Source organism: Panthera uncia, chromosome C2, assembly GCF_023721935.1.
Source record: "Panthera uncia isolate 11264 chromosome C2, Puncia_PCG_1.0, whole genome shotgun sequence".
In the NCBI taxonomy this organism is placed as follows: domain Eukaryota; kingdom Metazoa; phylum Chordata; class Mammalia; order Carnivora; family Felidae; genus Panthera; species Panthera uncia.
In genome coordinates this window covers 129,077,623-129,103,650 of record NC_064810.1, presented here as the reverse complement: position 1 = coordinate 129,103,650, position 26,028 = coordinate 129,077,623, and the positions used below count along the sequence as shown (strand labels likewise).

The following is a 26,028-nucleotide window of genomic DNA, read 5'->3' as shown; positions in this document are numbered from 1 at the left end:
CGATATTTGGCAGGTTAGGTATATTGAATGCATTTTTGACTTATGATATTTTCAAGTTATGATGGCTTTATCAGAACATGACCCCATCATAAACTGAGGAAGGTCTGTACTAATCTTTCTGTCTCTGTGGATTTGCCTAAATTTGCCAAAATTTCATTTAAGTCGAATCATACAATACGCTAGCTGACCTGTGGATCAGGCTTCTTTCCCTTAGCATAATGTTTTTGCAAGGTTATCCATGTTGTGGCATGTGCCAGCATTTCATTCCTTTTTATGGCTAAATAATACTCCATTGTATGGATACGCCACATTTATTCATTCAACAGCTTATAGACATTGTGGCTTGCACTTTTTGGCCATTATGAATAATGCTGCTGCAAACATGTATGTTCAAATTTTCATGTGAACAAGTGTTTTCAACTCTCTTGGGTTTATGCCTACGAGTGGAATTGAGGGGTCATTAGGTAACTCTATGCTTAACGTTTGAGGAACTGTCAAACTGATTTCCAGTTACCTCACCATTTTACATTCCTACCAATAATGTATGAAGGTACCAATTTCTCCACATCGTCTCCAGCACTTGTTATTGTCTTTGATTATAGCCCTTCTAGAGGGTGTGAAGTGGCATCTCACTGTGGTTCTGTTTTGCATTTCCCTAGTGACTAATCATGTGGAGCAGCTTTCTGTATACTTATGGGTCCTAACTGGAGAAACATCTATTTGAATCCTTTATTTTTTAATTGTCCTTTTATTGTTGAGTTAAAAGAGTTCTTTGTATTTTCTCTGTATTTATATTTACAAGTATTTCTCTCATTCTGTGGTTTGTCTTTTACTTTCTTGACAGTGTCCTTTGAAGCACAAATGTTTGTAATTTTGATGAAGTCTCTTTTTTTTTATTTTGGTCACGTGTGCTTTTGAAGTCATTTTTTAGAAACTCCTGCCTAATCTAAGGTCATGAATAGTTACATGCATATATTTTACAGATTAGCTCTTATATTTAGGTCTATGATCCCTTTTGAAAAATTCACAGAAATTCATCCTTTTGCATATGGATAACCAGAACCATTTGTTCATGCTATTCTTTCCTCCATAGAACTGTCCTGGCATCCTTGACAAAAAACAATGATCATAAATGTATTTTTGCAGGTCAGTTCTGTTCCACTGATTTTTATATTTATCTTTATGTAATACTATCCTGACTAATGTAGCTTTGTAGCAAATCTCCAAGTCTGAGTTTTCCAACTTGGTTCTTTCAAGAGTATTTTGGCTATTTAAATCATCTGCATTACTTTATGAATTTTAGAATCAGGGTGTCAATTTCTGCAAAAAGTAAAAAAAAAAAAAAGACAACTGAAAATTTCACAGGGATTGCATTGAATCTGTAGGTCAATTTGGGGAGGATTGCTATCTTAATGTTAAGTATCCCATTATTCCATTAAATGAACATAGGCTGTCTTTCCATTTATTTAGATCTTCTATAATTTCTTTCAGTGATGTTTTATGGTCTTCAGTATACTATAGTTTTCAGTACTTTTTTGATAAATTTATTCCTATTCTTTTTGATGCTATTGTAAATGGAATTCTTTTCTTAATTTCACCTTTGGATCAATCATTGTTAGCACAAAGAAATGCAGTTGGTTTTTGTATATACAAATACAGCATCATCTTGTATTTTGCAACTTTGCTGAACTCATTTGTTCTATTAAGTTTTTCTTTTTATTGCTTAAGATGGTCTATAAACAAGATTATGCTGTCCGCAAATCGAGATAGTTTTACTTTTTCCTTTCCAATCTGTATGCTTTTCATTTCTTTTCCTTATCCAATTGCTCTAAAAGCTCCAGTATGGTGCTGGATGGAAGTGGCAAGAACAGACATCCTTATTTGGTTCCTCATCTTAAGGAGAAAGCTTTCAGTCTTTCACCATTAAGTTTGATGTCAGCTGTGGTCATCTATAACTAGTTTGTTGAATTGTTTTTAATCATAAAAGGGGGTTAGATTTTGTCAAATGCTTTCTGTTAAGATGATCGACATCTTCATCCTTTGTTCTATTAATAGGATATATTCCTAAATTGATTTTTGTAGGTTGCACAAGGCTTGCAGTCTTGGGATACACTGAACTTAGTCATGTTATATAATCATTTTAATATGCTGGATTCAGTTTACTAGTATTTAGCATTTTTATGCTTCTATTAACTATGGGTCTTGGTCTGTTGTTTTCTTGTGACATAATTGTCTGGTTATGGCATGAGGATAGTACTGGCCTTATCGAATGAGTTAGCAAATGTTCCCTCATCTGTTTTTTGGAAGAGTTTTTGAAAGATGGGTGTTATTTCATTAAGTGTTTGGTAGAATTCACTATGAAACTGTATCCTCCTGGGCTTTTCTTTGTGGGAATTTTTTTTTTAAATAACTAATTAAATATTTTATTATAGGTCTATTCAGATTTTCTATTTCTTTTTTTAAACTTGTTTTGTTTATTTATTTTTTAAATTTACATCCCAATTAGTTAGCATATAGTGCAACAATGATTTCAGGAGTAGATTCCTTAGTGCCCCTTACCCATTTAGTCCATCTCCCCTCCCACAGCCCCTCCAGTAACTCTCAGTTTGTTCTCCATATTTATGAGTCTCTTCTGTTTTGTCTCCCTCCCTGTTTTATATTATTTGTGTTTCCCTTCCCTTATGTGCATCTGTTTTGTCTCTTAAAGTCCTCATATGAGTGAAGTCATATGATTTTTGTCTTTCTCTGACGGACTCATTTCACTTAGCGTAATACCCTCCAGTTCCACCCATGTTGTTGCAGATGGCAAGATTTCATTATTTTTGATTACTAATACTTCATTATATATATATACACACACACACACACCACATCTTTATCCATTCATCCATCGATGGACGTTTGGGCTCTTTCCATACTTTGGCTATTGTTGATAGTGCTGCTATAAACATGGGGGTGCATATGTCCCTGTGAAACAGCACACCTGTATCCCTCGGATAAATGCCTAGTAGTGCAATTGCTGGGTCGTAGGGTAGTTCTATTTTAGTTTTTTGAGGAACTTCCATACTGTTTTCCAGAGTGGCTGCACCAGCCTGCATTCCCACAGATGTTCTATTTCTTATTTCTTAAGTCATTTTTGGCAGCTTGTGTCTCTCTAGGAATTTATCCATTTCATCTAGGTTATCGAATTTGTTGACATACAATTGTTCACAGTATTCCATTCATAATTCCGTTTATTGTCACATCAGTAGTAATGTCTCCTCTTTCATTCCTAATTTTAGTAATTTGAGTCCTCTCTCTTTTTTATATTAGTTACTGTAGAAGAAGTTAGTTTTCATCTTTCCAAAGAACCTTTGGTTTTGTTGATTTTTCTCCTCCATTCTTCTATTTTCTATTTATTTCCTCTTTAGTATTTCCTTCCTTCTACTTGTTTTGGGTTTCCTTTGCTCTTTTAACTAGTTTCCTAAGGTTAAGGCTAAGTTATTGATTTGAGATCTTTCTTCTTTTGCGGGTTCCTGGGTGGCTCAGTCAGTTAAGCATCCAACTCTTGATTTTGGCTCATGTCATGATCTCATGGTTCATGGGATCAAGCCCCGTACGGTGCTCCACACTGACAGCATGGATACTGCTTGGGATTCTCTCTCTCCCTCTCTCTCTCCCTGCTTCTCTCCAAAGCTTGTGCACTCTTGCACTCTCTCAAAATAAACTATTAAAAAAAAAATCTTTCTTTTTACATATAGATTTTACAGCTATAAACTTCTCTCTGAACACTCCTTTAGCTGCATTCCATAAGTTTTGAATGTTGTATTTTCATCTTCATTCATTTAAAGTATTCTCTAACTTCCTTTTGAATCACTGGTTATTTAGCCATATGGTGTTTAATCTCCACATATTTGTCAATTTCTCAAATTCCTGTTACTGGTATCTAGTTTCATCCCTCTGTGGTTAAAGAACATATATGTTGGTATGTTTCTATCCTTTTAAATCACTGAGACTTCTTTTACGGCCTCATATATGGCTTGATCTGGAAAGTGTTCCACATGGACTTGAAAAGAATTTGTATTCTGCTACTGCTGGGTAGAGTATTCTATTAAAATCTGTTAGATCTGATTAGTTTATGTTGTTGATCAAGTCTTCTATTTTCGTTGCTGATCTTATACCTACTTGTTCTATCTGTCTATATCTACCTATATTGAAAGCAGAGTACTAAAGTCTCAACTATTGTGGAATTATCTTACTTTTCCCTTCAATTCTGTCAGCTTTTGCTTCATTTGGGGGATCCATTATCAGGTGCATGTGTTTGCAATTGTTTTGTTTTCCTGATGCACTAACCCTTTTACCATAATAAAATGTCCTTGTTTATCTATAGTAGCAATTTTTGTCTAAGGTTTATTTTTTCCAATATTAATATTGCTGTTCCAGCCCTCTTTTAGGTACTGTTTGTATGGTACACCCTCTTTAGTCCTTTTAATTTCAACTAATTCGTGTCTTTGGATCTAAAGTATAGCTCTTGTACATGGGTCATAGCAACATTTTTCTAGATATGTCTCCTGAAGCAAGGGAAACAAAAGCAAAAATAAACTATGGGGACTACATTAAAAAGGAAAAAAAAAAAAGGCACCTGCACAGCAAAGGAAATAATCAACAAAACTAAAAGGCAACCTCAGGAATGGGAAAAGATATTTTAAAATGACATATCCAATAAAGGGTTAGTATCCAAAATATATAAAGAACTTACACAACTCAACATACAAAAAAAACAAATAATGGGCAGAAGACATGAATAGACATTTTACCAAAGAAGATATACAGATGGCCAACAGACACATGAAAAGATGCTCAACATCACTCATCACCAGGGAAATACAAATCAAAACCACTAGGAGACATCACCTCACACCAGTCAGAATGCCTAAAATCAAAAACAAAAGAAACATCAAGTGTTGGTGAAGATGTGGAAAAAAAGGAACCCACATACACTGTTGGTGAGAATACAAACTGGTGCAGCCACTGTGAAAAACAGTACGGAGGTCCCTCAAAAAATTAAAAATAGAACTACCCCTATGGTCCAGGAATTGCACTACTGGGTATTTATCCAAAGAATATGAAAATACTAATACAAAAAGATATATGCAGCCCCATTTTTACTGTAGCATTATTTGTAATAGCCAAAATATAGAAGTAGCCCAAGTGTCCATTGATAGATGAATGGATTAAGATGTGGTAAATATACACAATGGAAATACTACTCAATTCAAAGCATAAACTCTTCCAGAGAAAGACAATTACCGTACGATTTCATTCATATCTGCAACTTAAGAAACAAAATAAAAAAAGGAGACAAACCAAAAACAGATTCTTAACTATAGAGAACTGATGGTTACAAGAGGGGAGGTGGGTAGAGAGATGGGTGAAATATGCTGAAGGGGATTAAAGTACACTTAGAATGAGCACTAAAATGTATAAAACTGTTGAATCACTGTAGTGTACACCTAAAACTGATATAACACTGTATGTTAACCGTACTGGAATTAAAATGCTTTAAAATGAAAAAATAAATAAAAATAAAGTGTGTCTCTTGTAGACAGCACATAGTCATTTCAGGTTTTTTTCATACTTTCTGCCAAATCTGCCTTTTGATTACATTTATATGATTGTGAATAAGGCAGGATTTATGTCTGACATTTTGCTATTTGTTTTCTGTCTTACAGGTTTTGTTGTTATTCTTGTTGTATTCCTCCATTACTGCTATTTTGTGTGTTAAAAATATATTTTCTAGTATACCGTTTTAATTCCCTTGTTTCTTATATAACATGTTTTTGACAAGTTTTTTTCCCAGTGGTTTCCCTGGGAAATACATGTGATATCTAAAGATGATCAGATTAATGCTAATTTCATTAATACATAATAACTTTGTTCTAATATCTCTCTGTTCCCCCCTCCCTCTTCTGTACTTTTATTGTCACACAAACTCTGTATATACCACAAGCCCATAAACACAGTTTTATTATTATTTATGTGGTCATCTTTTAAATGAGACAGCAGGTTAAGAGTTACAAAAATAATTTGTACTTGTATATTTATTTATAAATAGTATTTACCGTTATCAATGTTCTTTATTTCTTCATGTGGATTCAAATTACTGTCTTATGCCCTTTTCTTTCAGCACAAAAAACACCTTTTAGTATTTCATTTAGGGGATAGCTCCTAGCAGTAAGTTCCCTATTTTTATTTACCTTGGAATGTCTTAATTTGTCCTTTGTTTTTGAAGGGCAATTTTGCTGGATATAGAATTATCAGGGGCACCTGGGTGGCTCAGTCGATTAAGCGTCTGACTTCGGCTCAGGTCTCACAGTCTATGAGTTCGAGCCCTGCATCGGGCTCTGTGCTGACCGCTCAGAGCCTGGAGCCTGCTTCGGATTCTGTGTCTCCCTCTCTCTCTGCCCCTCCCCTGTTCATGCTCTGTCTCTCTCTGTCTCAAAATAAATAAAAACATTAAAAATTTTTAAAAGAATTATCAGCTGACAGTCTTCTTCTTTCAACACTTTCAATATGTCATCCCACTGACTTCCAGTCTCCATCATTTCTGATGAAATGTCAGCTGTTAATCTTATTGAGGGTCCCTCATATGTGATAAGTCAGTTTTCTCTCACTGCTTTCAAGATGCTGTCTTTCAACAGTATACTTATCATGTGTCTAATATGGCTCTCTTTCATTTTCATCACACTTGGAGTTCACTGACCTTCTTAAATGTGTAGATTAATGTTTTCCACCAAATCTGGGGAATGCTTAGCCATGTGTCTTCAAATATTCTTTCTGCTCCTTTTTCTCTCTCCTTGCCTTCTAGGACCCCTCCTATGTCTATGTTGGCATTCTGCAGGCCTATGGGGCTCTGTTCATTTTTCCTTATTCTTTTTTAGATCCTCTGATTGGATCATGTCAACTGATCTATCCTCAAGTCCCTGATTTTTTCTCTTGCCAGTTGAAATCTGTTCATCCTCTCATGTGACTTGAACTTCATTTATTTCCTTATTTTAGTTATACTTTTCAACTCCAGAATTTCTATTGATCACTTCTATCTTCTCATTGATATGTATATTTGGTGAGATATTTGTCTTACTTTGAATTCTTTAGACACAGTTTAATTCTTTGAACATATTTTTAATTGCTAATTTAAAATCTTTGTGTAACAAGTCTAAGATTACTGAGAAATAGTTTCCACTGACTGTGTTTTCCTGTGTATAGACCATACTTTCCTGTTTCTTTTCCTGACTTGCAATTTTTTGTTCAAAACTAGATATTCGGGGTGCCTAGGTGGCTCAGTCGGTGAAGTCGGACTCGTGATTTCTGCTCAGGTCATGATCTCACGGTTCCTAGGTTTGAGCCCCACGCTGGATTCTGGGCTGACAGTGCAGAGCCTGCTTGGATTCTCTCTCTCCTTCTCTCTCTGCCTTTCCTCTGCTTGTGAAGGTGTGCACTCTCTCTCTCTCAAAATAAATAAACATTTAAAAAAAAACTAGATAATCTAATTGACATGTAAACTTTGGAAATAATATTCCAAAGTTATTTATTTAGTGACTTTCCTGGACTAATTCTATAAAGTCTGTATCTTTTTCACGTGTAGCCACTAAAGTCTTTGTTGGGTTAACTTAGTGGTTAGCTAATGACTGGACAGACATTTCCCTTCATGCCTTAAAACAGTAAGTGTTCTAGCCTTTGCTGAGGCTCTCTGTGTTTGTGCACACCTTCCACAAAGAGGGTTACAACTCTGCCTTATCCTTCATTTCCTGCTTGTACAGAGTCTCAAGGTCAGCTAGAGGCGAGAACTCAGGAGCTTCTCAGTTCTTTCTTGGGCATGTGAACAACCCTACACATGCATGTGGGTATGAACTTTTCAAAGGCCCCTATAGACATCTCATTCCCTAATTCTTCCTTTTAAGTTTTTTGTTGGCCCCTTACAACCGGTAATGCCACCTCGGGCCACTGCAGTGTTAAACAAATAGCATTGATAATTTCAACAAATGTGCTGTGGGCATAGTTTTTCTCAAAGAACAAGATGAGCCCAGTGAAATAAAGACAGACCCTAAGAATGGAGCTTCCAACAAGCTGGCAGAAAGGTCAAAGAGTGACAATTCCCTAGAGATGGGGCTTTTAGCCATTATGACCCCTCCAAGCACAACGAAGCTTCTGGTTTTCATGGCTACCATAGTTGTTGAACTGTGAATTTCAAAATTACTGCAAAGCTTGATAAAGGGTTGGGCGGCTATTAGTTTTCAAAGCTACTGCACTGCTTGGTAAAAGGGGATAAAATTAGGGAACACATGGCTCAGTGTTGTGAGAATCAGCTGATTTTCGTGAATAACACTCTTCAGACTATTGCAGGACCTTTAATTTCTAGAGCTCTGGAAATGTTGATTTTGACAGTATCTACCAGTGTTCTATTTTTACGAAGGAACAGATTTTTAGAAATCCTTACTTTGTCATTCCAAAAACAGAAACCCTACATGGGTTCTTAAACCTACTTCTTAAACATATTTTCTCACACGATATATCAATATATTTCATCAAAAAATTCATTTCCACATCAGTTTTGTTTTTGCACCATCACTTATTTATCCAATTTAACCCCTACTGCTGAACCTCTAGTTTGTTTCTAATTTTTTTTTTTTACTGTTACAAAGAAAGCCATTCTGAACAGCCTTAAAACTAAATCTCTGAATTCATTCTTAGTTATTTTCTTAGGATATGGACATCATAAAGCCTTGAAATATATATATCGTCAAAAGCCCTCCATGGATGATGGATATATCAACTGCATTCCACCAAAGGGCACTCGCTATATGAGAATGCCCAATCGTGCCAGTTGGTTTTCTTATTACATTTCAGAGTCGCCTCTAAGTTCCTTTCTTAAAACTTTCTTGGGGCGCCTGGCTGGCTCAGTCGGTTGAGCGTCCGACTTCGGTTCAGGTCATGACCTCACGGTTTGTGAGTTCAAGCCCCACGTCAGGCTTTGCGCTGACAGCTCGGAGCCTTGGGCCTGCTTCGGATTCTGTGTCTCCCTCTCTCTCTGCTCCTCCCATGCTCACACTCTGTCTCTCTCACCTTCAAAAATAAATAAACATTAAAAAAAAAAAAAAAAAAAAACTTTCTTCTAGGGGTGCCTGGGTGGCTCAGTCAGTTGAGCGTTCAACTTTGGCTCAGGTCATGATCTCAAGGTCTGTGAGCTCGAGCCCTGTTGTCGGGCTCTGTGCTGACAGCTCAGAGCCTGGAGCCTGCCTCGGATTCTGTGTCTCCCTCTCTCTCTACCCCTCCCCCACTCATGCTCTGTCTCTCTCTCTCAGAAATAAACATTAAAAAAAAAAAAAAACAACTTTCTTCTATTGCAGTCTGATGTAACTTGATTGGCTTCTTCTCTCTCCTTTTCTGACCATTCTCTTCCTGTCTCTGAAATTCGACTGGCAAAGACTAAGGCCTCTGGCATCCTCAGGGCTTTTATAGGCCTTTATGCTTCCTTTTCTTCAGAGTAGCCATACCACTCAAACACTTCAACCTCCAAACACTATCAGTGACTCTATATGTTACCCTAACACTGATAACTTCCTTGCACACCTCTCATATTGTATCAACTTTTCATTAAGACAGAACACCACTGAGATGTTTTATCATCACATTCAACAAGTACCAAATTCTTCAACCTCCCCCAAAATTGAGAAGTTAAATGAGCCAAAAATAGGGTAGTACAAGAAGGATATGGAAAATAATTTCAAATACTATAAAGGATTAAGTTTTTTAAAAATCTATGTGAAAGGTTAAAAACAACAAATTTCACAAACTAGTCCCCAAGGGACACACCAAAAGAGCCTAGATCCAGGTGACCTAAATCACCATTCATAATTCAGTGAGAAAGTCAGGACTGGGAAGTGGGTGGTCAGCCAACGTAATGCATAGGGGAAAAACCTCAGTAGTCAGAATGTACTAGTAACATTTCCTAAAAAAAAAAACAAACAAACAACTTTTCCTAAGAAAAAAGAGGTTTGTTTCTCTTTCCCAGCCACCAGCTGTTCCCCACTTGGATCTGACAATAATAATGGCCTGCCTCTTCCCTAATCCTGTTCATGAAGGCATGTGATGAGGGCAACACATTCTGTTCCCTTCCCTTCCTCCCCACCCTGGAATGAAGCACCCCCAAGCCAAGGCCTACTACACTCCACAAATAAGACAGCAGGTGTTACAGCAAAGCAAGAGAGCAGCTGCATTCAGAGGAAATCCAATCTCTAATTATCATACTTCCTTTGGGACTATACAGTCAGCTAAACTGCCACATTTTCTGGGGTACCACTTTCTGAAATGTGACACCTGGATACTACTCCCTAAAATATGACACTGGAATACAGAAGGCATAGCTCAGTAATAAAAATCATTTGGGAATTAACAAATGAGACTTTTGCAAAGTTAACCAATGATTCCAATTTCTTACTTGAGAGGTTTACACATGTCAAATGAACTTCCCCTCCTCATAAAATGGGCAATGAGGGACGCTTGGATGGCTCAGTCGGTTGGGCGTCCGACTTCAGCTCAGGTCATGACCTCACGGTCCATGAGTTTGAGCCCCGCATCAGGCTTTGTGCTGACAGCTCAGAGCCTGGAGCCTGTTTCAGATTCTGTGTCTCGCTCTCTCTCTCTGCCCCTCCCCGGCTCATGCTCTGTCTCTCTCAAAAATAAATAAACATTTAAAAAAAATATTTTTTAAAGGGGGGCAATGAATTCAACTGATGATGATATAAAAAAGATCATTTGAAAAATAATTATCAGAAGAGATATTTAACATACTAACAAAAATGCTAATAATGGTGGAAAAAAATTTTTTTAAATGATTGTAGGCAGGGGGAAGGCAGGGGTTTTCCACAAAGGACATTCTGGTATGGTGGCTACATGCCATGAGACTGGTTTAAGTTGCAGAGTGTATGTTTTTATTGGAACTCAGGAAATGGTTCACTTGAGATCTGTGTACTTCATAGCATATGAATTTATGCCAAACAAAAAAAAGAACTATAAACAAAGACTGAACTCTAGCTAACGATATATAAATTGAAGTGTTTAGAGGAAGTGTACCGATATCTGTAAATTATTTTGAAATACATTTTAAAAAGATGAATTGAGAGGAGGATGGATAATTACATGACAACAAATATAGTAAAATTACAGAATCTGTGAGGCAAGAATATGAATGTTCTCTGTGAAACTTTTTAACTTTTCTTACAGGTTTGAAATTTCATAATAAAATGTTGACAAAAAATTGCTAAATGGAACCTGGGTTCTGGGATTCTGTTACTGGTTTTTGATTTATGTTCCGACCAATGCAATGCCAAGAAAGAATGAACATGAAAAACAATTAAGCATAGAGTAAAAATGCAGAGCTCTTTTAAAAAAATAAACACCACAAAACTGTATCACATTGTTCATTAAAGAGACAACTTTTGGGGTGTCTGGGTGGCTCAGCTGGTTGAGTGTCGACTCTGGATCTTGGCTCAGGTCATGATCTCAGGGTTCCTGAGACAGAGCCCCCTGTGCTGACAGCGCAGAGCCTGCTTGGGATTCTCTCTCACCCTCTCTGTCCCTCCCCCAGTCACGCGCATGCTCGCTCGCTCTCTCGCTCTCTCTCTCTCTCTCAAAATAAACTTAAAAAAAAAGGTCAACTTTTGACTTATTTTAGTTATCAAAGATACTCTGTTTGATGATTTTGTGGCTAACTGCGGTTGCCGAACTGATAACATGAAAAGCACCAGAGATATCTTTTTTCCACATGAAATTCAATTTTGACATCTAGTAGCTTTCTTTTCAGACCTAGACCAAACTAGGAACAGAACAAATATGAGTATGGTAAGAGTGACGGGGATGGAAATAGAGGGCTGGCAGACAGACTGCATAGCAAGTAGGGACACAACTACAAAAATGTACGAATCTAAATCACACTTATCAAAATCACATCAGCACAAACAGTTTTAGGGATTTCAAGTCATAACTAAACTCCATCTTGACCATAACAGCAGGGCAATGGTACAGTGAGTGTTTTCCTTCCATGGCTAGCCATTCCATCATCTTTCACTTTTCTCTTCCTCATATTCCATCTAACCCATTTAGCAAAATTTGGGCTCTTTCATCAAAATCTATCCCAAATCCGATCATTTCCCACTACCTCCACCTCTTCTTGAATTACTATCATAGCCTCTAACTGCTTCAGTATTCTCAATACAAGAGCCATAGCAGTTCTGTTGAAATTTAACTCCGACCATGTTTCTCCACTGCGTGGAACCCTCCAAAGGCTCCCATCTCATTCAGAGTAAAAGTCAAGAGTCCTTTACAATAGCCTACTAGGCCCTACATGATCTGGCCCCTCTCCCTCCTCCCTCTTGGCTCACTCTGCGCCAGCCACACAGACCTTTCTGCTGTTCCTCAAAACGTGCCAAACCATCTTTCTACCTCAGGGCCTTTGAAATCTCTCTTTCCTCCGCCTGGAATGCTCTTCCCGGAGAGATCCACACAACTCTTTCCTCCACCTGTTTCAGGTCTTTCCTCAAATGACATCATCTCTGGGAGGCAGTCTCCAATCAATTTATTTAAAATTCTACTCTACCCCACCCCCTACTCTATTCCCTATCTGTCTTCCCTCCTATATTTTTCTCTAATAACATTTTTTACCATGTAACATACTGTATGTTCTGCTCTTTTATACTATTTATTGTTTGTCACCTCTCACAAGAAGGAAAGCCCCATAGAACAGATATTTGTGTCCCTTTATCACTGCTATATATCCCTGGTTCCTAAAGCAGCACCTGTCAGAGTGAGCACTCAATAAATATTTGTTGATTAAATAAATGGATTCTCCTCCCAAGCACGTATTACCTGGTAGTGGTGGTCTTCCCCTCCATCTTTTGACTATTCCAAATTTTCACTGTGCCATCATTTGAACACGTTGCAAAAAGTGAATGTTCATCAGAGACTCTAATTCGATTTACAGCAGATTTGTGTTCATGAAGATGTGCAACTAGCAGCCCTTTAGGACGCCACCCTAAGGAAAAGCAAAGGAGTATGTCTTGAACTATAGTTTACAAATACTATTATTTCTCTCACCTCCCAGCTACAGTCACCAACAACCAGCATGAAACCAATCATAAGAACTAAACAAAGGGTTCCAAGAGCTAGCCAATACAGAGTGGCTTACTAGGCCACGACAGATACTTTTATCTACTGAGTAAGACATCCAAGATAGCAATGAAGTGTTGCTCAAAGAGCCTGAGAGTGACTGTACCTGGGGCCCTTCTGTAGTATCTGAAAAGGAACAATAGTCACTCACTACCTGGGAAAACCCTGACTACTTGCTCAACAGGCAGAGATAATGCTACCCTAATTTACAGAAATTGGGTCCTAGGGAGGCAACCTGGTTCTTATAGTCTCAAAGACCCAGACCCATCATAATATAATGTGTGGCCTTGAGGTACTTATTTAAACTATCTGAGCTTCAATTTCCTCAAATGTAAAATGAGGGAATTATTACTGAACCCAAAGGATGGATATGGACAAACGAGATGTATAAAGTATCTAATATTGTGTCCCACATCCACAGTAAACACCCAAATGTTGATGTCTTCTCTACTTGCAATCACTTATTGTATGATATCAACATGTTAGTATAAATAGTATTATTAATTATAGCCCGTGGACTTTCCAGTACTTTATGACATCTATGCACATGTTTTATTATGTATATTTTTGTGTATGATTTGTTTCTTCTAATAAATTATAGATTTGTTGAGGCCAGAGACCATGTCATATCCATTCTGAATCATTCACTGTATCTAGCATAGGTTCTTGCATATAAACAAATGTCTTCAATGTTTGAAGAGTAAACTTTTATATTTAGTTTAACATTTAATATTTAATATTAATCAATTTTAAAATAAAACAGAAAGCTATACTAAAGATCATCCTGTATTGGGGGGTGCCTGGGTGGCTCAGGTGGTTGAGCATCCAACTCTTGATTTTGGCTCAGGTCATGATCCTAAAGTTGTGGGATTGAGCCCCATGTCGGGGTCTGTGCTGAGCATGGAGTCTGCTTAAGATTCTCTTTCTCTCTCTCTCTCTCTCTCTCTCTCTCTCGCTCTCGCTCTCACTCTCGCTCTTGCTCTCTCATTGTCTCCCTCCCTCTGCCCCTGCCCCTCTCCCCATCTTGCACTCGCTCTCTCTCTAAAAAGAAAATAATAATAATAAAAGTCAATAAATAAAAGATCATCCTGTTTTGGGATTCAGCATGGTGCCTAATTAAGTAATACCAGTATCATTTTAGGATAAAATTATTTCTTTTTTACAAGAAAACAAAAATGAAAGCAAGACTCCTGCCAAACCTGGCTAATTCTAAGATAAAAAAAATATGTTTACCCTTGGACCTCTAGCTCACATGTGTGGGAAGAACAACTGAATGTGATTTTTAAGGAGGATACGCTAGATTTGAAAGTGATCGAAAACGCTTTGCCGTGAAGTCTAGATAATCTACCAGGCTAGACTGAACATTTCCCTCTAGAGAAAATCAATTTCACACAACCACTCAAGTGTGGAAAGAAAAAAATCAAAAGTCCAACAGTCATTCCACATTTTTTGAACCTCAAAACTTGATACCTTTTCTGTGATTACTGAAGAAAAGGTATAGTTCCACATAAGTATAAAATGCTACTTATAAAGACATTCTGTTGTCAAATAAGTAGGCAGTTTGTGGTTAAGTTTTTTTGTTTTTAAAGCAGAGCTGGTATGTAACACTGAACTATATTACAGAAACAACTTAAACATTCCAGCACATTTTGCTAAAATTCATGTGACCTGAGAGGCCACTTAACCACTTAATATTTCAATCTTTAAGTCATTTATGTCTAGGGGCGCCTGTTGACTCAGTTGGCTGAGCATCCCACTCTTGAATTCACCTCAGGTCATGATCTCACAGTTCGTGGGATCAACCCCTGTGCAGGACTCGGCACTGACAGCACGTGGGGCTCTGTGCCACGTCTGGGATTCTCTCTCCTCTCTCTCTCTTCCCCTCCCCACCCTCTCAAAATAAATAAACATTAAAAAATCATTAGTCTCTACCAGCATTCTCCCCAGAGTACACAATGGGAAGCACATGGGAATTCACATGATTTTTAAACCTCTAAGCATAAACACACTATGAATTTCTTCTCAGAGTTTTCAAGCTAAATTTTTATTATTAAAATCTGTATACAGAAACTCACTAAAAATGTTTTTAAAATCTACAAATCTAGTATCAAAAACTAGCTCTAGCTCTACATTTATACTGGGAAAGTCTGTTAACATAGCTGAGCCACATTTTCATCTGAAGTATCTCTTAAATCTTCTCAAAATATAGTAGTGTTTCCCCCAAATCTTAATGTTGATAATCACTTAGTGCTGGAGTTGTAACTGATTTTGTCTGCTTTTTAGAAGTACCCATTACTTTCCAAATGTTTTACTTTTCTAAAAGAAAATAGATGTCAGACCCTTCAGAAATAAAAACTGGAGCTTACCCCCAGGAAGCCTGACATCCTATGAAAAAGTGGCATGACACTAAGTAGGCAGGTAAAACCTAGCACTATAAATGGGGAAAATGGATCACAGGCTGGAAACACTACGTGGCCTAAATAAGACACTGCGAGTTGCCCTGACAGCTAAGAAGATCCAAACTCCACAAATGACTTAAAATTTCTCATTTAATGCTTCTTCCTCTAGGCTTTCAAGTGACAGTTTTGTTCTTACTTCCTGGTAATTAATTATCAGCACCCTGCATTAGACTCTAGGCTCCGGCACCCGGGCTAGAATACAACTACCCAGCAGCAGCACTCTTACCAGGTGGTGGTGGTTTGCTCTCCCATTCAGCATTTTCCATCATCTGCTTAGCTATCCTCTCGGCGTTACACTGCTCCCGCTTTTGCTGTATGAGCTGCTGAAGTTCCGTTTTACACGTTGTGATCCGAATCTGGTAGGTAGACGGTAAAATTGTACTACTTAAAACCTGTATTGTTGGTTTTCTATTTTGGACATTTGTCACTTCTGGAAGCTGCAAAACAGAATTATAAGTATGTATGTTATAAAGCAAAGTATACTCGATGATAAAAACGTACTCATGTTCTCTTTTCATTATATCAGCTTTTTTCCTTATTAACGTGCCAATTTTTAAATCCGTTTAAATATAATGACATTTGTTCAGTGAAAATCTCATTAAAATAAAGTTTAACCACAAGTATTACACTTCCAAACTTCTACATTATTAAAAAAAACTATCAGTATAGCAATAACATTAAACAAAAATCCACAGAATTTAAGTGAATAGAAATAGAATTTATCAGTTGGTTCAGTTAGTATTTGTCACTTAAAACATATTGGCTTAAGGAAGAGTTACCTTAAATGACAAATATACTTAAAATATATAAAAATTGTAACATTTCTCACAGATGGCAAACTAGGGACTTTTCTTCCAGGGATGCTTTTGCTATTTTACAGATATGTTATATTAGAGAAAGAATAAAACATTTAAAAGGTTCACTGCAATCTAATTATAATTACAGTCCATAATGATGTCTTCAACCCACAATTTCAGATCACTTTATTGGGGAGCACTCTAACGCAAGGCCCTTTTTGATGCTTTCAATTACTGGACTTCCCCTTGGCTATAAAATTAAAGATAAACCTGTCTTAGAAAGAAACCTATCCTTAACTAGAGAGAACAAACTGAGGGCTGATGGAGGGAGATGGGTGGGAAATGGGCTAGATGGGTAATGGGCATTAAGGAGGGCACGTGTGATGAGCACTGGTGTTGTATGTAAGCGATGAATCACTAAATTCAACTCCTGAAACCAATATTATACTATATGTTAACTAAGTTAAATTTAAATAAAATTTGAAGGAAAAAAAAGAAAGAAAGAAAGAAAGAAACATGTCCTCCCTTAAAGGACAACTCACTATATTGATTTTCCCAGTATAGTACACAGCCTTTAAACAACCAAAGCAGTAGAAAGGGATTGAAAAACACAAGGATTACTGCCTAGATGATAGTACCTGTGGAGAAGTAGACAAAGGGACACAAATGCCAGCAGAGGACTCAGAACGAGGAGGCTTCCCAGTCTGAATCACTTCCTGGTCACTCCCTTTAGGTAGGGCCTGTGGCATGTTCGGTGGTTCCAGTGACCCAAACATACTTTTCCATTCTTCATTTACATTTGAGTCTTGTTTTACGTGTTTTCTAGCTACAAAAACAGGTTCAGAATAGTCAGTCTAAAGGAAACCTCTAAAACCAATATGCACTTTTATTTATTTTTTTGGTTAGGGAGGGATAGCAATGGACTTCACATCCTATTTGTTCTTTATGATCTCCAATTTATTTATATTTATATATCAATTCATTAACCCTCACTTTATCTCTAGGGCAGATGGAACAGATGCACTTTCAGTGGCATTAATAATTAGACCTAATTGTTTCCTAGTTTCCTAAGGTGGGCTCAATTTCAAATAACCACTTTATCTTGAGAACCAACAAGAAAAACAACTTTCTCAAATGTCACCAACCACACCGATATGACCTATTTCCAGTATCCGTTACTTGGGAAACAAACAAACAAAATGTAAAAGTCAATTGCTATATAGTTACCTCCAGACTAAAGAGATGAGAAAATCTTTTTAAAACATCTTTCTCCAATTACAAAAAGTACATTCGGTAACACAAAATTCTAGTATTAATTACAAAATATAGCATGAGTTGCCCCTATAACTTTGTAAATCTCATACACTGTATCATTTATGATATACTACCATATCATTTTGCAAAAATAAAGTAGTACAGGGGCGCCTGGGTGGCTCAGTCGGTTAAGCGTCCAACTTCAGCTCAGGTCATGATCTCACCATCCATGAGTTCAAACCCCACGTTAGGCTCTGTGCTGACAGCTCAGAGCCTGGAGTCTGCCTTGGATTCTGTGTCTCCCTCTCTCTCTGACCCTCCCCTGTTCATGCTCTGTCTCTGTCTCAAAAATAAATAAACATTAAAAAAAACTTTTTAATAAAAAAAATTAAAAAAATAAAATAGTACAAAGTAATATAAGGTATTTTACAATCTGCTTTTTCCTCTCAACCAAACACAATGAATGTTTATTTAACCATTCCCCTATTAATGGTCACTTCAATTATTTCCTTTTTTTAAACTGAGAACATTCTTCTACATATTTCTTCACATGCCTGTCAGTTTTCTTGGGAGAAATTTTCAGAATTGACTATAGTGACTCAAAGAGTAAGAACGCTGCTTTCTAAAAAGAACATGTTCAATTTATAATGTCATCAACAGTGTATGAAAATGCCTATTTCCCTACAACCTTGCTAACAACAGGTATCATCAGTGTTTTGCTAATCACATAGGCAGAAAATGGCATCTCATTGTTTTGCATTTATCTACCTTTTCAAACATGCATTTCTATTCTTCTATCAGTTGTAAGTTCAAATCCTTCAATATTTTTCTTTTGGGGTGCTTGTGTTTTTCTTATAATCTGTATGAGTGCTTTACTTATGGATGTAAACCACTGATAATTAAGTTCCAAATACTTTACCCCAAGTTTGACAATTAGAGGTTTATTTTTAAATACAATTCAGCTGCCTTTACAATCTGATACTGGAAAAGAGTGGTTTTTAAATGCATGTACTTGGAAATAAGTACATCTCCAAAAAGGGTTAAAGGAAGAATACACAAGATCTTAAAAACCTCACACAATCAATGTCAACATCCTTGTCACAAGAGCTGACAGTTCTAAATCTAGAGACTTGAAACGATTAAGTCTTCTCTGGTCTCTACTCTTTTGTTATTTCATTGTTAATAACAAGACTGTTCTTTTCAATTCACTGGGCATTACCTACTAACACTAGATAATTATCTCATTTTAACATCGATTATTGACTTGGGTTGGTGTTTAAAGGATTAAAAAATCAGGATTCCATCTTCAATCATATAAATCCACAAAGGCAACATTATTCTATTATTATTAAGAATAGGGCTTTGGAGTCCAGCTTTGGTTTGAATCTTGATTCTGACACAGAAAGCCATAATTGTGACAGGTTACATAAGCTCTTAACTGTTAATTCAATTCTCCACTTTTCCTCCCCTAAATATGCCTGTTACATAATGGAGTCACATACAGTACTTGAAAGTTCTATATCTGGAAGATGTGACTTATTTTACTACTAATTAGCTACAACTAATATGCCTTAGGAAATAAGTCTTATGAAGTAATAACACACTAAACACATACACATATATAAATGTACCAACCTCGCTTGTCATCAGGTTCCTGTTTGGTTTTAACAAGATCAACTTGTCTCCCAGTTATGCCTAATGCCCCTAGGTCAATCACACCTTTCTGACTACTATCATGAAGATGGCTCTGGTCTACTATATTGGCCTTTGCTTTGTTAGATTTCATCATGAAGTCTTTCAGTGCCAAGAGTTTGTCTTCCTCTTCCTCTGTCATTCCCTAAAACCAAATAAAACATATGTTATAGAGATTATTTCCAAAAGTAATAACAGGCCTTGGAATGACTGAAGGGTCAAACCACTAATTTAAAATTTTAAGAGTCAAAATGGTAAAATGAAGCAAACAAAGACAAGAGAAAAAGAAAGTATCAATATAGAAAAACATCTCTACTCTGATCATCCAGAATACCCTCTATTATAGCACTTTCCATTTTGTATCATAATTTATATCTTAGTTTTCTTTCTAAATGGGAGCATTCAAGTATAACTCACCTTTGAAATCTCCAAGGAACTTAATACAGTGCCTGGTATCTAGTACATGTTTCATATGTAACTTTGAATAAACAAACATTTACTATCTAAACAAAAATTCTGGAAATACAATATTAAGCAAGAGAAAGTCTATATGCTTCACCCTTATCCTAGATGTGTTGAGAATATTAAATGAGACACTACGTGTGAAGGCCCTCTATGGTATATAAAACATTCTATACACCTCAGAAATGGATACATGCTGGCTGACCTGCAAATGCAAGCAACACACCCTAGGGAAATAGTATAATTAAAGTCAGACTGCCTACGTACATTCAAGCTCCATTACTTACTGTATGTGTAACCTTGGGCAAGTTACCCAATTTCTCTAAACGTCTACTGATTCCAGAAAATGAAGATAATGAAGTAATTATTAGCACCCATCTTACAATTTGGGGGGAGGGGCTACTTTGAAGTTGTAGTTAAGTTATTCTACTCAAGGCACTTAGAATACTTGAAACTGACAGCCAATTAATACTAAATATTTAATTTCAATAATTCAATGTGAAATATTCTGATAAACAAAATAGTTCTGCATTTTTTTCTTTACTTTCAAACCATCCACAGAATCCTCTATAATGTTTTTATAATGCCAATGGAAAAAAAAATTAATAAAACAGCAATTCCCCTGAGGCTTTAATTAGAATCCTACTGGAGCTTAAAAGAATATTCACAACCCACAGTCACAATAGGACACAAACAAACCCTAGAAAATTAGAAAGCTAAGAAAAAATAAAATGAAATTGCATTAAAGTATAATAATCATAGAGGGATCTCTAACTGAATTTTTTCCAACACTGGCCTGAAATTCTTCATTTATTTTTACTTCTCCTCCTAAAATTTGCTTAGCGTAGACAATTTCATAGCTGTAGTAAGAGTTCTATTCTTTCTGTTAGACTACATCTTAGTTCACAAGAGAGAGGTCTCAGTTCTAGCCCACAAAATGAGGGTCATCATAAGAACCATAAAAAGGGATGAAGTATTAACATATGCCATATAACATGGAGCAATCTTGAAAATATTTTGCTAAGTGAAAGTAACCAGACATAAACGTGCCACATATTGTATATATTCCATTTACAGGAAATATCCAAAATAGACAAATTCCTAGAAACAGAAAGTAGATTTAGTGGTTGCAAGGGGCTGGAGAGAGAAGTAAACAGGGAATAATTGCTAATGGGCATGGGGTTTCTTTCCAGGATGATGAAAATGTGAATTATTTTCTGTGCGAATTTTCTCAATTAAAAAAAGCTAGAAATGCACCATGGGGAAAACAAAGTTGTTTTTTAAAACAGTAATACAATCATATTACAGTTTCCAGACTCCCATATGACACACACCAAATCAGAGCACTGCAAACAATCATCCCTAAACAGGAAGGATTTAGATTAAACTCTCAAGAATTAGGAGTAATTTCAAGACAAGATTATAAGTCAGGATTTTTCTTTCAGTATTTGGTATAAATACCTAAAGGACATTATAAGAAAGGAAAACTGAAGGACAAATCATTTATGAATCTAAATGCAAAAATACTCAATGTATCAGCAAACAAAATCCAGACTATAAAAAAATTTTACAGAATATTTATATTACTTTATATTACCTATATATTATATATTTACACTTATGTGTTTTTATAATAAAAATCTACTTAATACATTAAAAACAGAAAACTGGAACAGACCAACTACTAGAAATAAAATTGAATCGGTAATCAAAACACTCCCAACAAACAAAAGTCTAGGACCAGATGGCTTCACAGATGAATTCTACCAAACAGTTAAAGAAGAGTTAATATCTATTCTTCTCAAACTATTCCAAAAACCAGAAGAGAAAGGAAAACTTTCACATTGAGTCTATGGGGCCATTAATGGCCTGATAACCAAAACCAAACAAAGACACCACAAAAAAAAGAAAACTACAGACCAAAATCTCTGACATAGATACAGTATTTCTCAACAAACATGAGCAAACTGATTTCAACAATACATTTAAAAAAATCATCCACCACAATCAAGGGACATTTATTCCAGGGATGCAATGGTGGTTCAAGATTTGCAAATCTTGGAGAATTAACAAAATGAAGAATAAAAAATTATATGATCAATAAACACAGAAAAAGCATTTGATACAACATCCATTCATTATAAAAAAAACTCTCAACAAAATGGTTTAGAGAGAACATACCTCAATATAATAAAGGCCTTATATGAAAAACCCACAGGTAACATCATACTCAATGGTGAAAAACTGAGCGCTTTTCTGCTAAGATCCACTAAGACAAAGATGTCCACTCATACCACTTTCATTCACCATAATAATGAAAGTCTGAGCTGCAGCAATTGGACATGAAAAAGAAATAAAAGGCATCCAAATTGGTAAGGAATAAGTAAAACTGTCACTATTTGCAGATGATATCATACTGCATTAAAAAAAACCCTAATGACTCCACCAAAACACTATTAGTACCGATAAATGAGCTCAGTAAGTTGCAGAATACAAAATAAATACACAGAAATCTGTTGCATTTCTATACACTAATAATAGAGCAGCAGAAAAAGAACTTAAGAAAACAAATTCCATTTACAATGGACCAGAAAGAATAAAATGCCTAGGTATAAACTGAAGCAAGGAGATGAAAAACCTGTATTCTGAAAACTATACATTGATGAATTAAATGGGAAATTCAATTTAATCAAAACCCAATTCAATTAAAGAAAATGACACAAATGGGAAGACATACTGTGTTCATGAATTGAAAGAATTAATATTGTTAAAATGTCCATACTACCCAAACCAACCTATAGATTCAATGCAATCCCTATCAAAATACCAACAGGTTTCACAGCACTACAACAAACAATACTAAAATTTGTATGGTATCACCAAAGACCCCAAATAGCCAAAGTAATCCTGAGAAAAAAGAAAAAAAGCTGGAGCTGTCACAATTGAGGAATTCAAGATATACTATAAAGCTGCAGTAGGGGTGCCTGGGTGACTCACTTGGTTAACCGTCTGACTTCGGCTCAGGTCATGATCTCACAGCTTGTGAGTTTGAGCCCCATGTCAGGCTCTCTGCTGACAGCTCAGAGCCTGGAGCCTACTTCAGGTTCTGTGTCTCCCTCTCTTTGCCCCTCCCCCGCTCATGCTGTGTGTGTGTGTGTGTGTGTGTGTGTGTCTTTCTCAAAAATAAACATTAAGAAAGTTTTTTTTAAATAATAAGTAAAGCTGCAGTAATCAAAACATTATGACACTGGCACCAAAAAAAGACACATACATCAATGAAACAAAATAAAGAACACAGAAATAAACCCATACTCATATGGTCAATTCATCTATGACAAGGAGGCAAGAACATACAATGGGAAAAGCCAGTCTCTTCAATAAATGATGCTGGAAAAACTGGACAATTACATCCAAAAGAATACACCTGACCACTTCCTTACAGAATACACAAAAATAAACTCAAAATGAAGACCTAAATGTGAGACCTGGAACCATAAAATTCCTAGAAAACATAGGCAATAATTTCTTTGACATGGGCCACAGAAACATATTTCTAGATATGTCTTCTCAAGCAAGGGAAACAAAAGCAGACATAAACTACTGAGACTACCCAAAATTAAAAGCTTTTGTAGAGCAAATGAAGGCATCAACAAAGCCATCAATAACCAAAAAAGACAACCTAATGAATGGGAAAAAACATTTTTGCTACTGCACAGCAAAAGAAACCATCAACAAAACAAAAAAGACCACCTAACGAGTGGGAGAAAATATTTGCAAATGATATATCCATTAAGGGGTTAGTATCTAAAATATATAGGGGCTCCTGGCTGGCTCAGTCAGTGGAGCACGTGACTCTTGATCTTGGGTTTTGAGTTCGAGCCCCACATTGGGTATAGAGATTACTTAAAAATAAAATCTTGGGCACCTGGGTGACTCCATTTGTTAAGCATCTGACTTCAGCTCAGGTCATGATCTTGCAGTTCGTGAATTCGAGCCCCGCGGCGTTACAGCTCGAAGCCTGGAGCTTCCTTCAGATTATGTCTCCCACGCTCTCTGCCCGTTCCCTACTCACACTCTGTCTCTTTCTCTCTCTCAAAAAGAAATAGACATTAAAAAATAAATAAATAAAACATTTCAAAAATAAAGAAAAGAAAAAAAAAGAACTTGCGTAACTCAACATCAAAAAAAAAAAAATAATAATAATCCAATTAAAAAATAGGCAGAGGTCAGGGCACCTGGGTGGCTCAGTCAGTTAAGCGTCCAACTTCAGCTCAAGTCATAATCTAATGGTTTCTGAGTTCGAGCCCCAAGTTGAGCTCTGTACTGATAGCTCAGAGCTTGGAGCCTGCTTCAGATTCTGTGCCTCCCTCTCTCTCTGCCCCTTTCCAGCTCACACTCAGTCTGTCTGTCTCTCTGGCCAACAGACATGTGAAAAGATGCTCAAGATCACTCGTCATCAGGGAAATGCAAATGAAAATCACTGAGATATCCCCTTACACCAATTGGAATGACTAAAATCAAAAGGACAAGAAATAATAAGTGTTGACAAGGATATGGAGAAAAGGGGACCCTCATTCACTGTTGGTGGGAATGCAAACTGGTGCAGCCACTGTGGAAAACAGTATGGAGGTTCCTCAAAAAATTTAAAAAAATAGAGCTACCCATATGATCCAGTAATTCCACTACTGGGTATTTACCCAAAGAATATAAAACACTAATTTGAAAAGATATGTGCACTCCTATGTGTATTGCAGCATTATTTACAAAAGCCAAAACTTGGAAAACAGCCCAAGTGTCCACTGATAGATGAATAAAGATGTAAGATATATAGGGAATATTACTCAGCCATTAAAAAGAATGAAATCTTGCCATTTGCAACAACATGACTAGATTTAGAGTATAATGCTAAAAAAGGAGAAAGACATATCCTGTATGATTTCACTCGTGTGTGGAATTTAAGAAACAAAACAAATGAACAAAGGAAAAAAAAGAGACAAACCAAAAACATACTCTTAACTATAGAGAACTGATAGTTACCAGAGGGGAGGTGGGGGTGGGGGTGGGGGAATGAGTGAAACAGGTAAAGGAAATTAAGAGTACACTTATCTTGAGCAGTGGATAATGTACAGAATTGTTGAATAACTATATTGTACACCTGAAATTAATATAACACTGTAAACTATACCGGATTTAAAACTTTTTTAAAAAACAAGGCTTAAAAGGATCAAACTGATTCCAAATAAGTTAACTGTACAACAGAACAATCCAACACTGTATCAAGAAATTCAGCACTCTGACAACATAAAATTCACAACAGAAAAAGAAACTGGGTGGCTGGGGATCAGAGATTGGAGGAAAACTTACATTTTATTATGTATCTTCCAATATCTTTTTAATTTTACACCTTGTGTCTATACTACCAGTCAAAAAGTATTCAAATAAAAATCTTTTAAAAATCAAAAATGTTTAGTATTTGCCATTTTTTAAAGGAGTGAAATCAGAATATTCTTTTTTTTTTTTTTTAAAGAGGATTGATTTTTTTTTTTCATATTTATTTATTTTGGGCAGAGTGCAAGTGGGGAGGGGCAGAGAGAAGGGGACAGAGGATCTGTAGCAGGCTCTGCGCTAACAGACTGACAGCAGCAAGCCTGATGTGGGGCTCAAACTCACGAACTGTGAGATCATGACCTGAGCCGAAGTCTGATGCTCAAGTAACTGAGCCACCCAGGTGCCCCAGAAATCAGAATATTCTTATTCTGTATTAGCGGGTGATCAAATGGATACAAATAAAACAGACAGTTCTTGTGAATGAGATTCCAAAACAGCCCTGCCATGTATCACCTCCAGAAGGTAAATCCTATTAAAAATCTGGAGTTGAGGCAGATTTTAACTACCATATATTTCAAAACTGTACTTTAAAAGTCTATTTTCCATGGGGCGCCTGGGTGGCTCAGTCAATTAAACATCTGACTTCAGCTCAGGTCATGATCTCATGGTTCATGAGTTCGAGCCCCGCATCAGGCTCTCCACTGACAGTGCAGAGTCTGCTTGGGATTCTCTCTCTCCCCATCCTCACTTCCCCTCCCCCACTCGTGCTCTCTCTCTCAAATAAACAAACTCAAAATTTTTTTTAAATTAAAAATTAAAAAAATAAAAGTCTA

At 36.5% G+C, this 26,028-nt stretch overlaps 1 protein-coding gene across 2 annotated transcripts in view; it reads right to left on the bottom strand.

Moving 5' to 3' along the window:
• PIK3R4 (phosphoinositide-3-kinase regulatory subunit 4) overlaps window positions 1-26,028 on the bottom strand; it is a 199,683-nt gene that overhangs the window by 14,243 nt on the left and 159,412 nt on the right. For both annotated transcript variants that reach the window (XM_049629808.1, XM_049629809.1), the window contains exons 13-16: window positions 19,349-19,550; window positions 17,098-17,285; window positions 15,889-16,099; window positions 12,904-13,069 (exon numbers count right to left, since the gene is read on the bottom strand). In XM_049629808.1, the coding sequence (XP_049485765.1) occupies window positions 12,904-13,069; window positions 15,889-16,099; window positions 17,098-17,285; window positions 19,349-19,550 (767 nt within the window). The remainder of the gene's footprint in view (window positions 1-12,903; window positions 13,070-15,888; window positions 16,100-17,097; window positions 17,286-19,348; window positions 19,551-26,028) is intronic.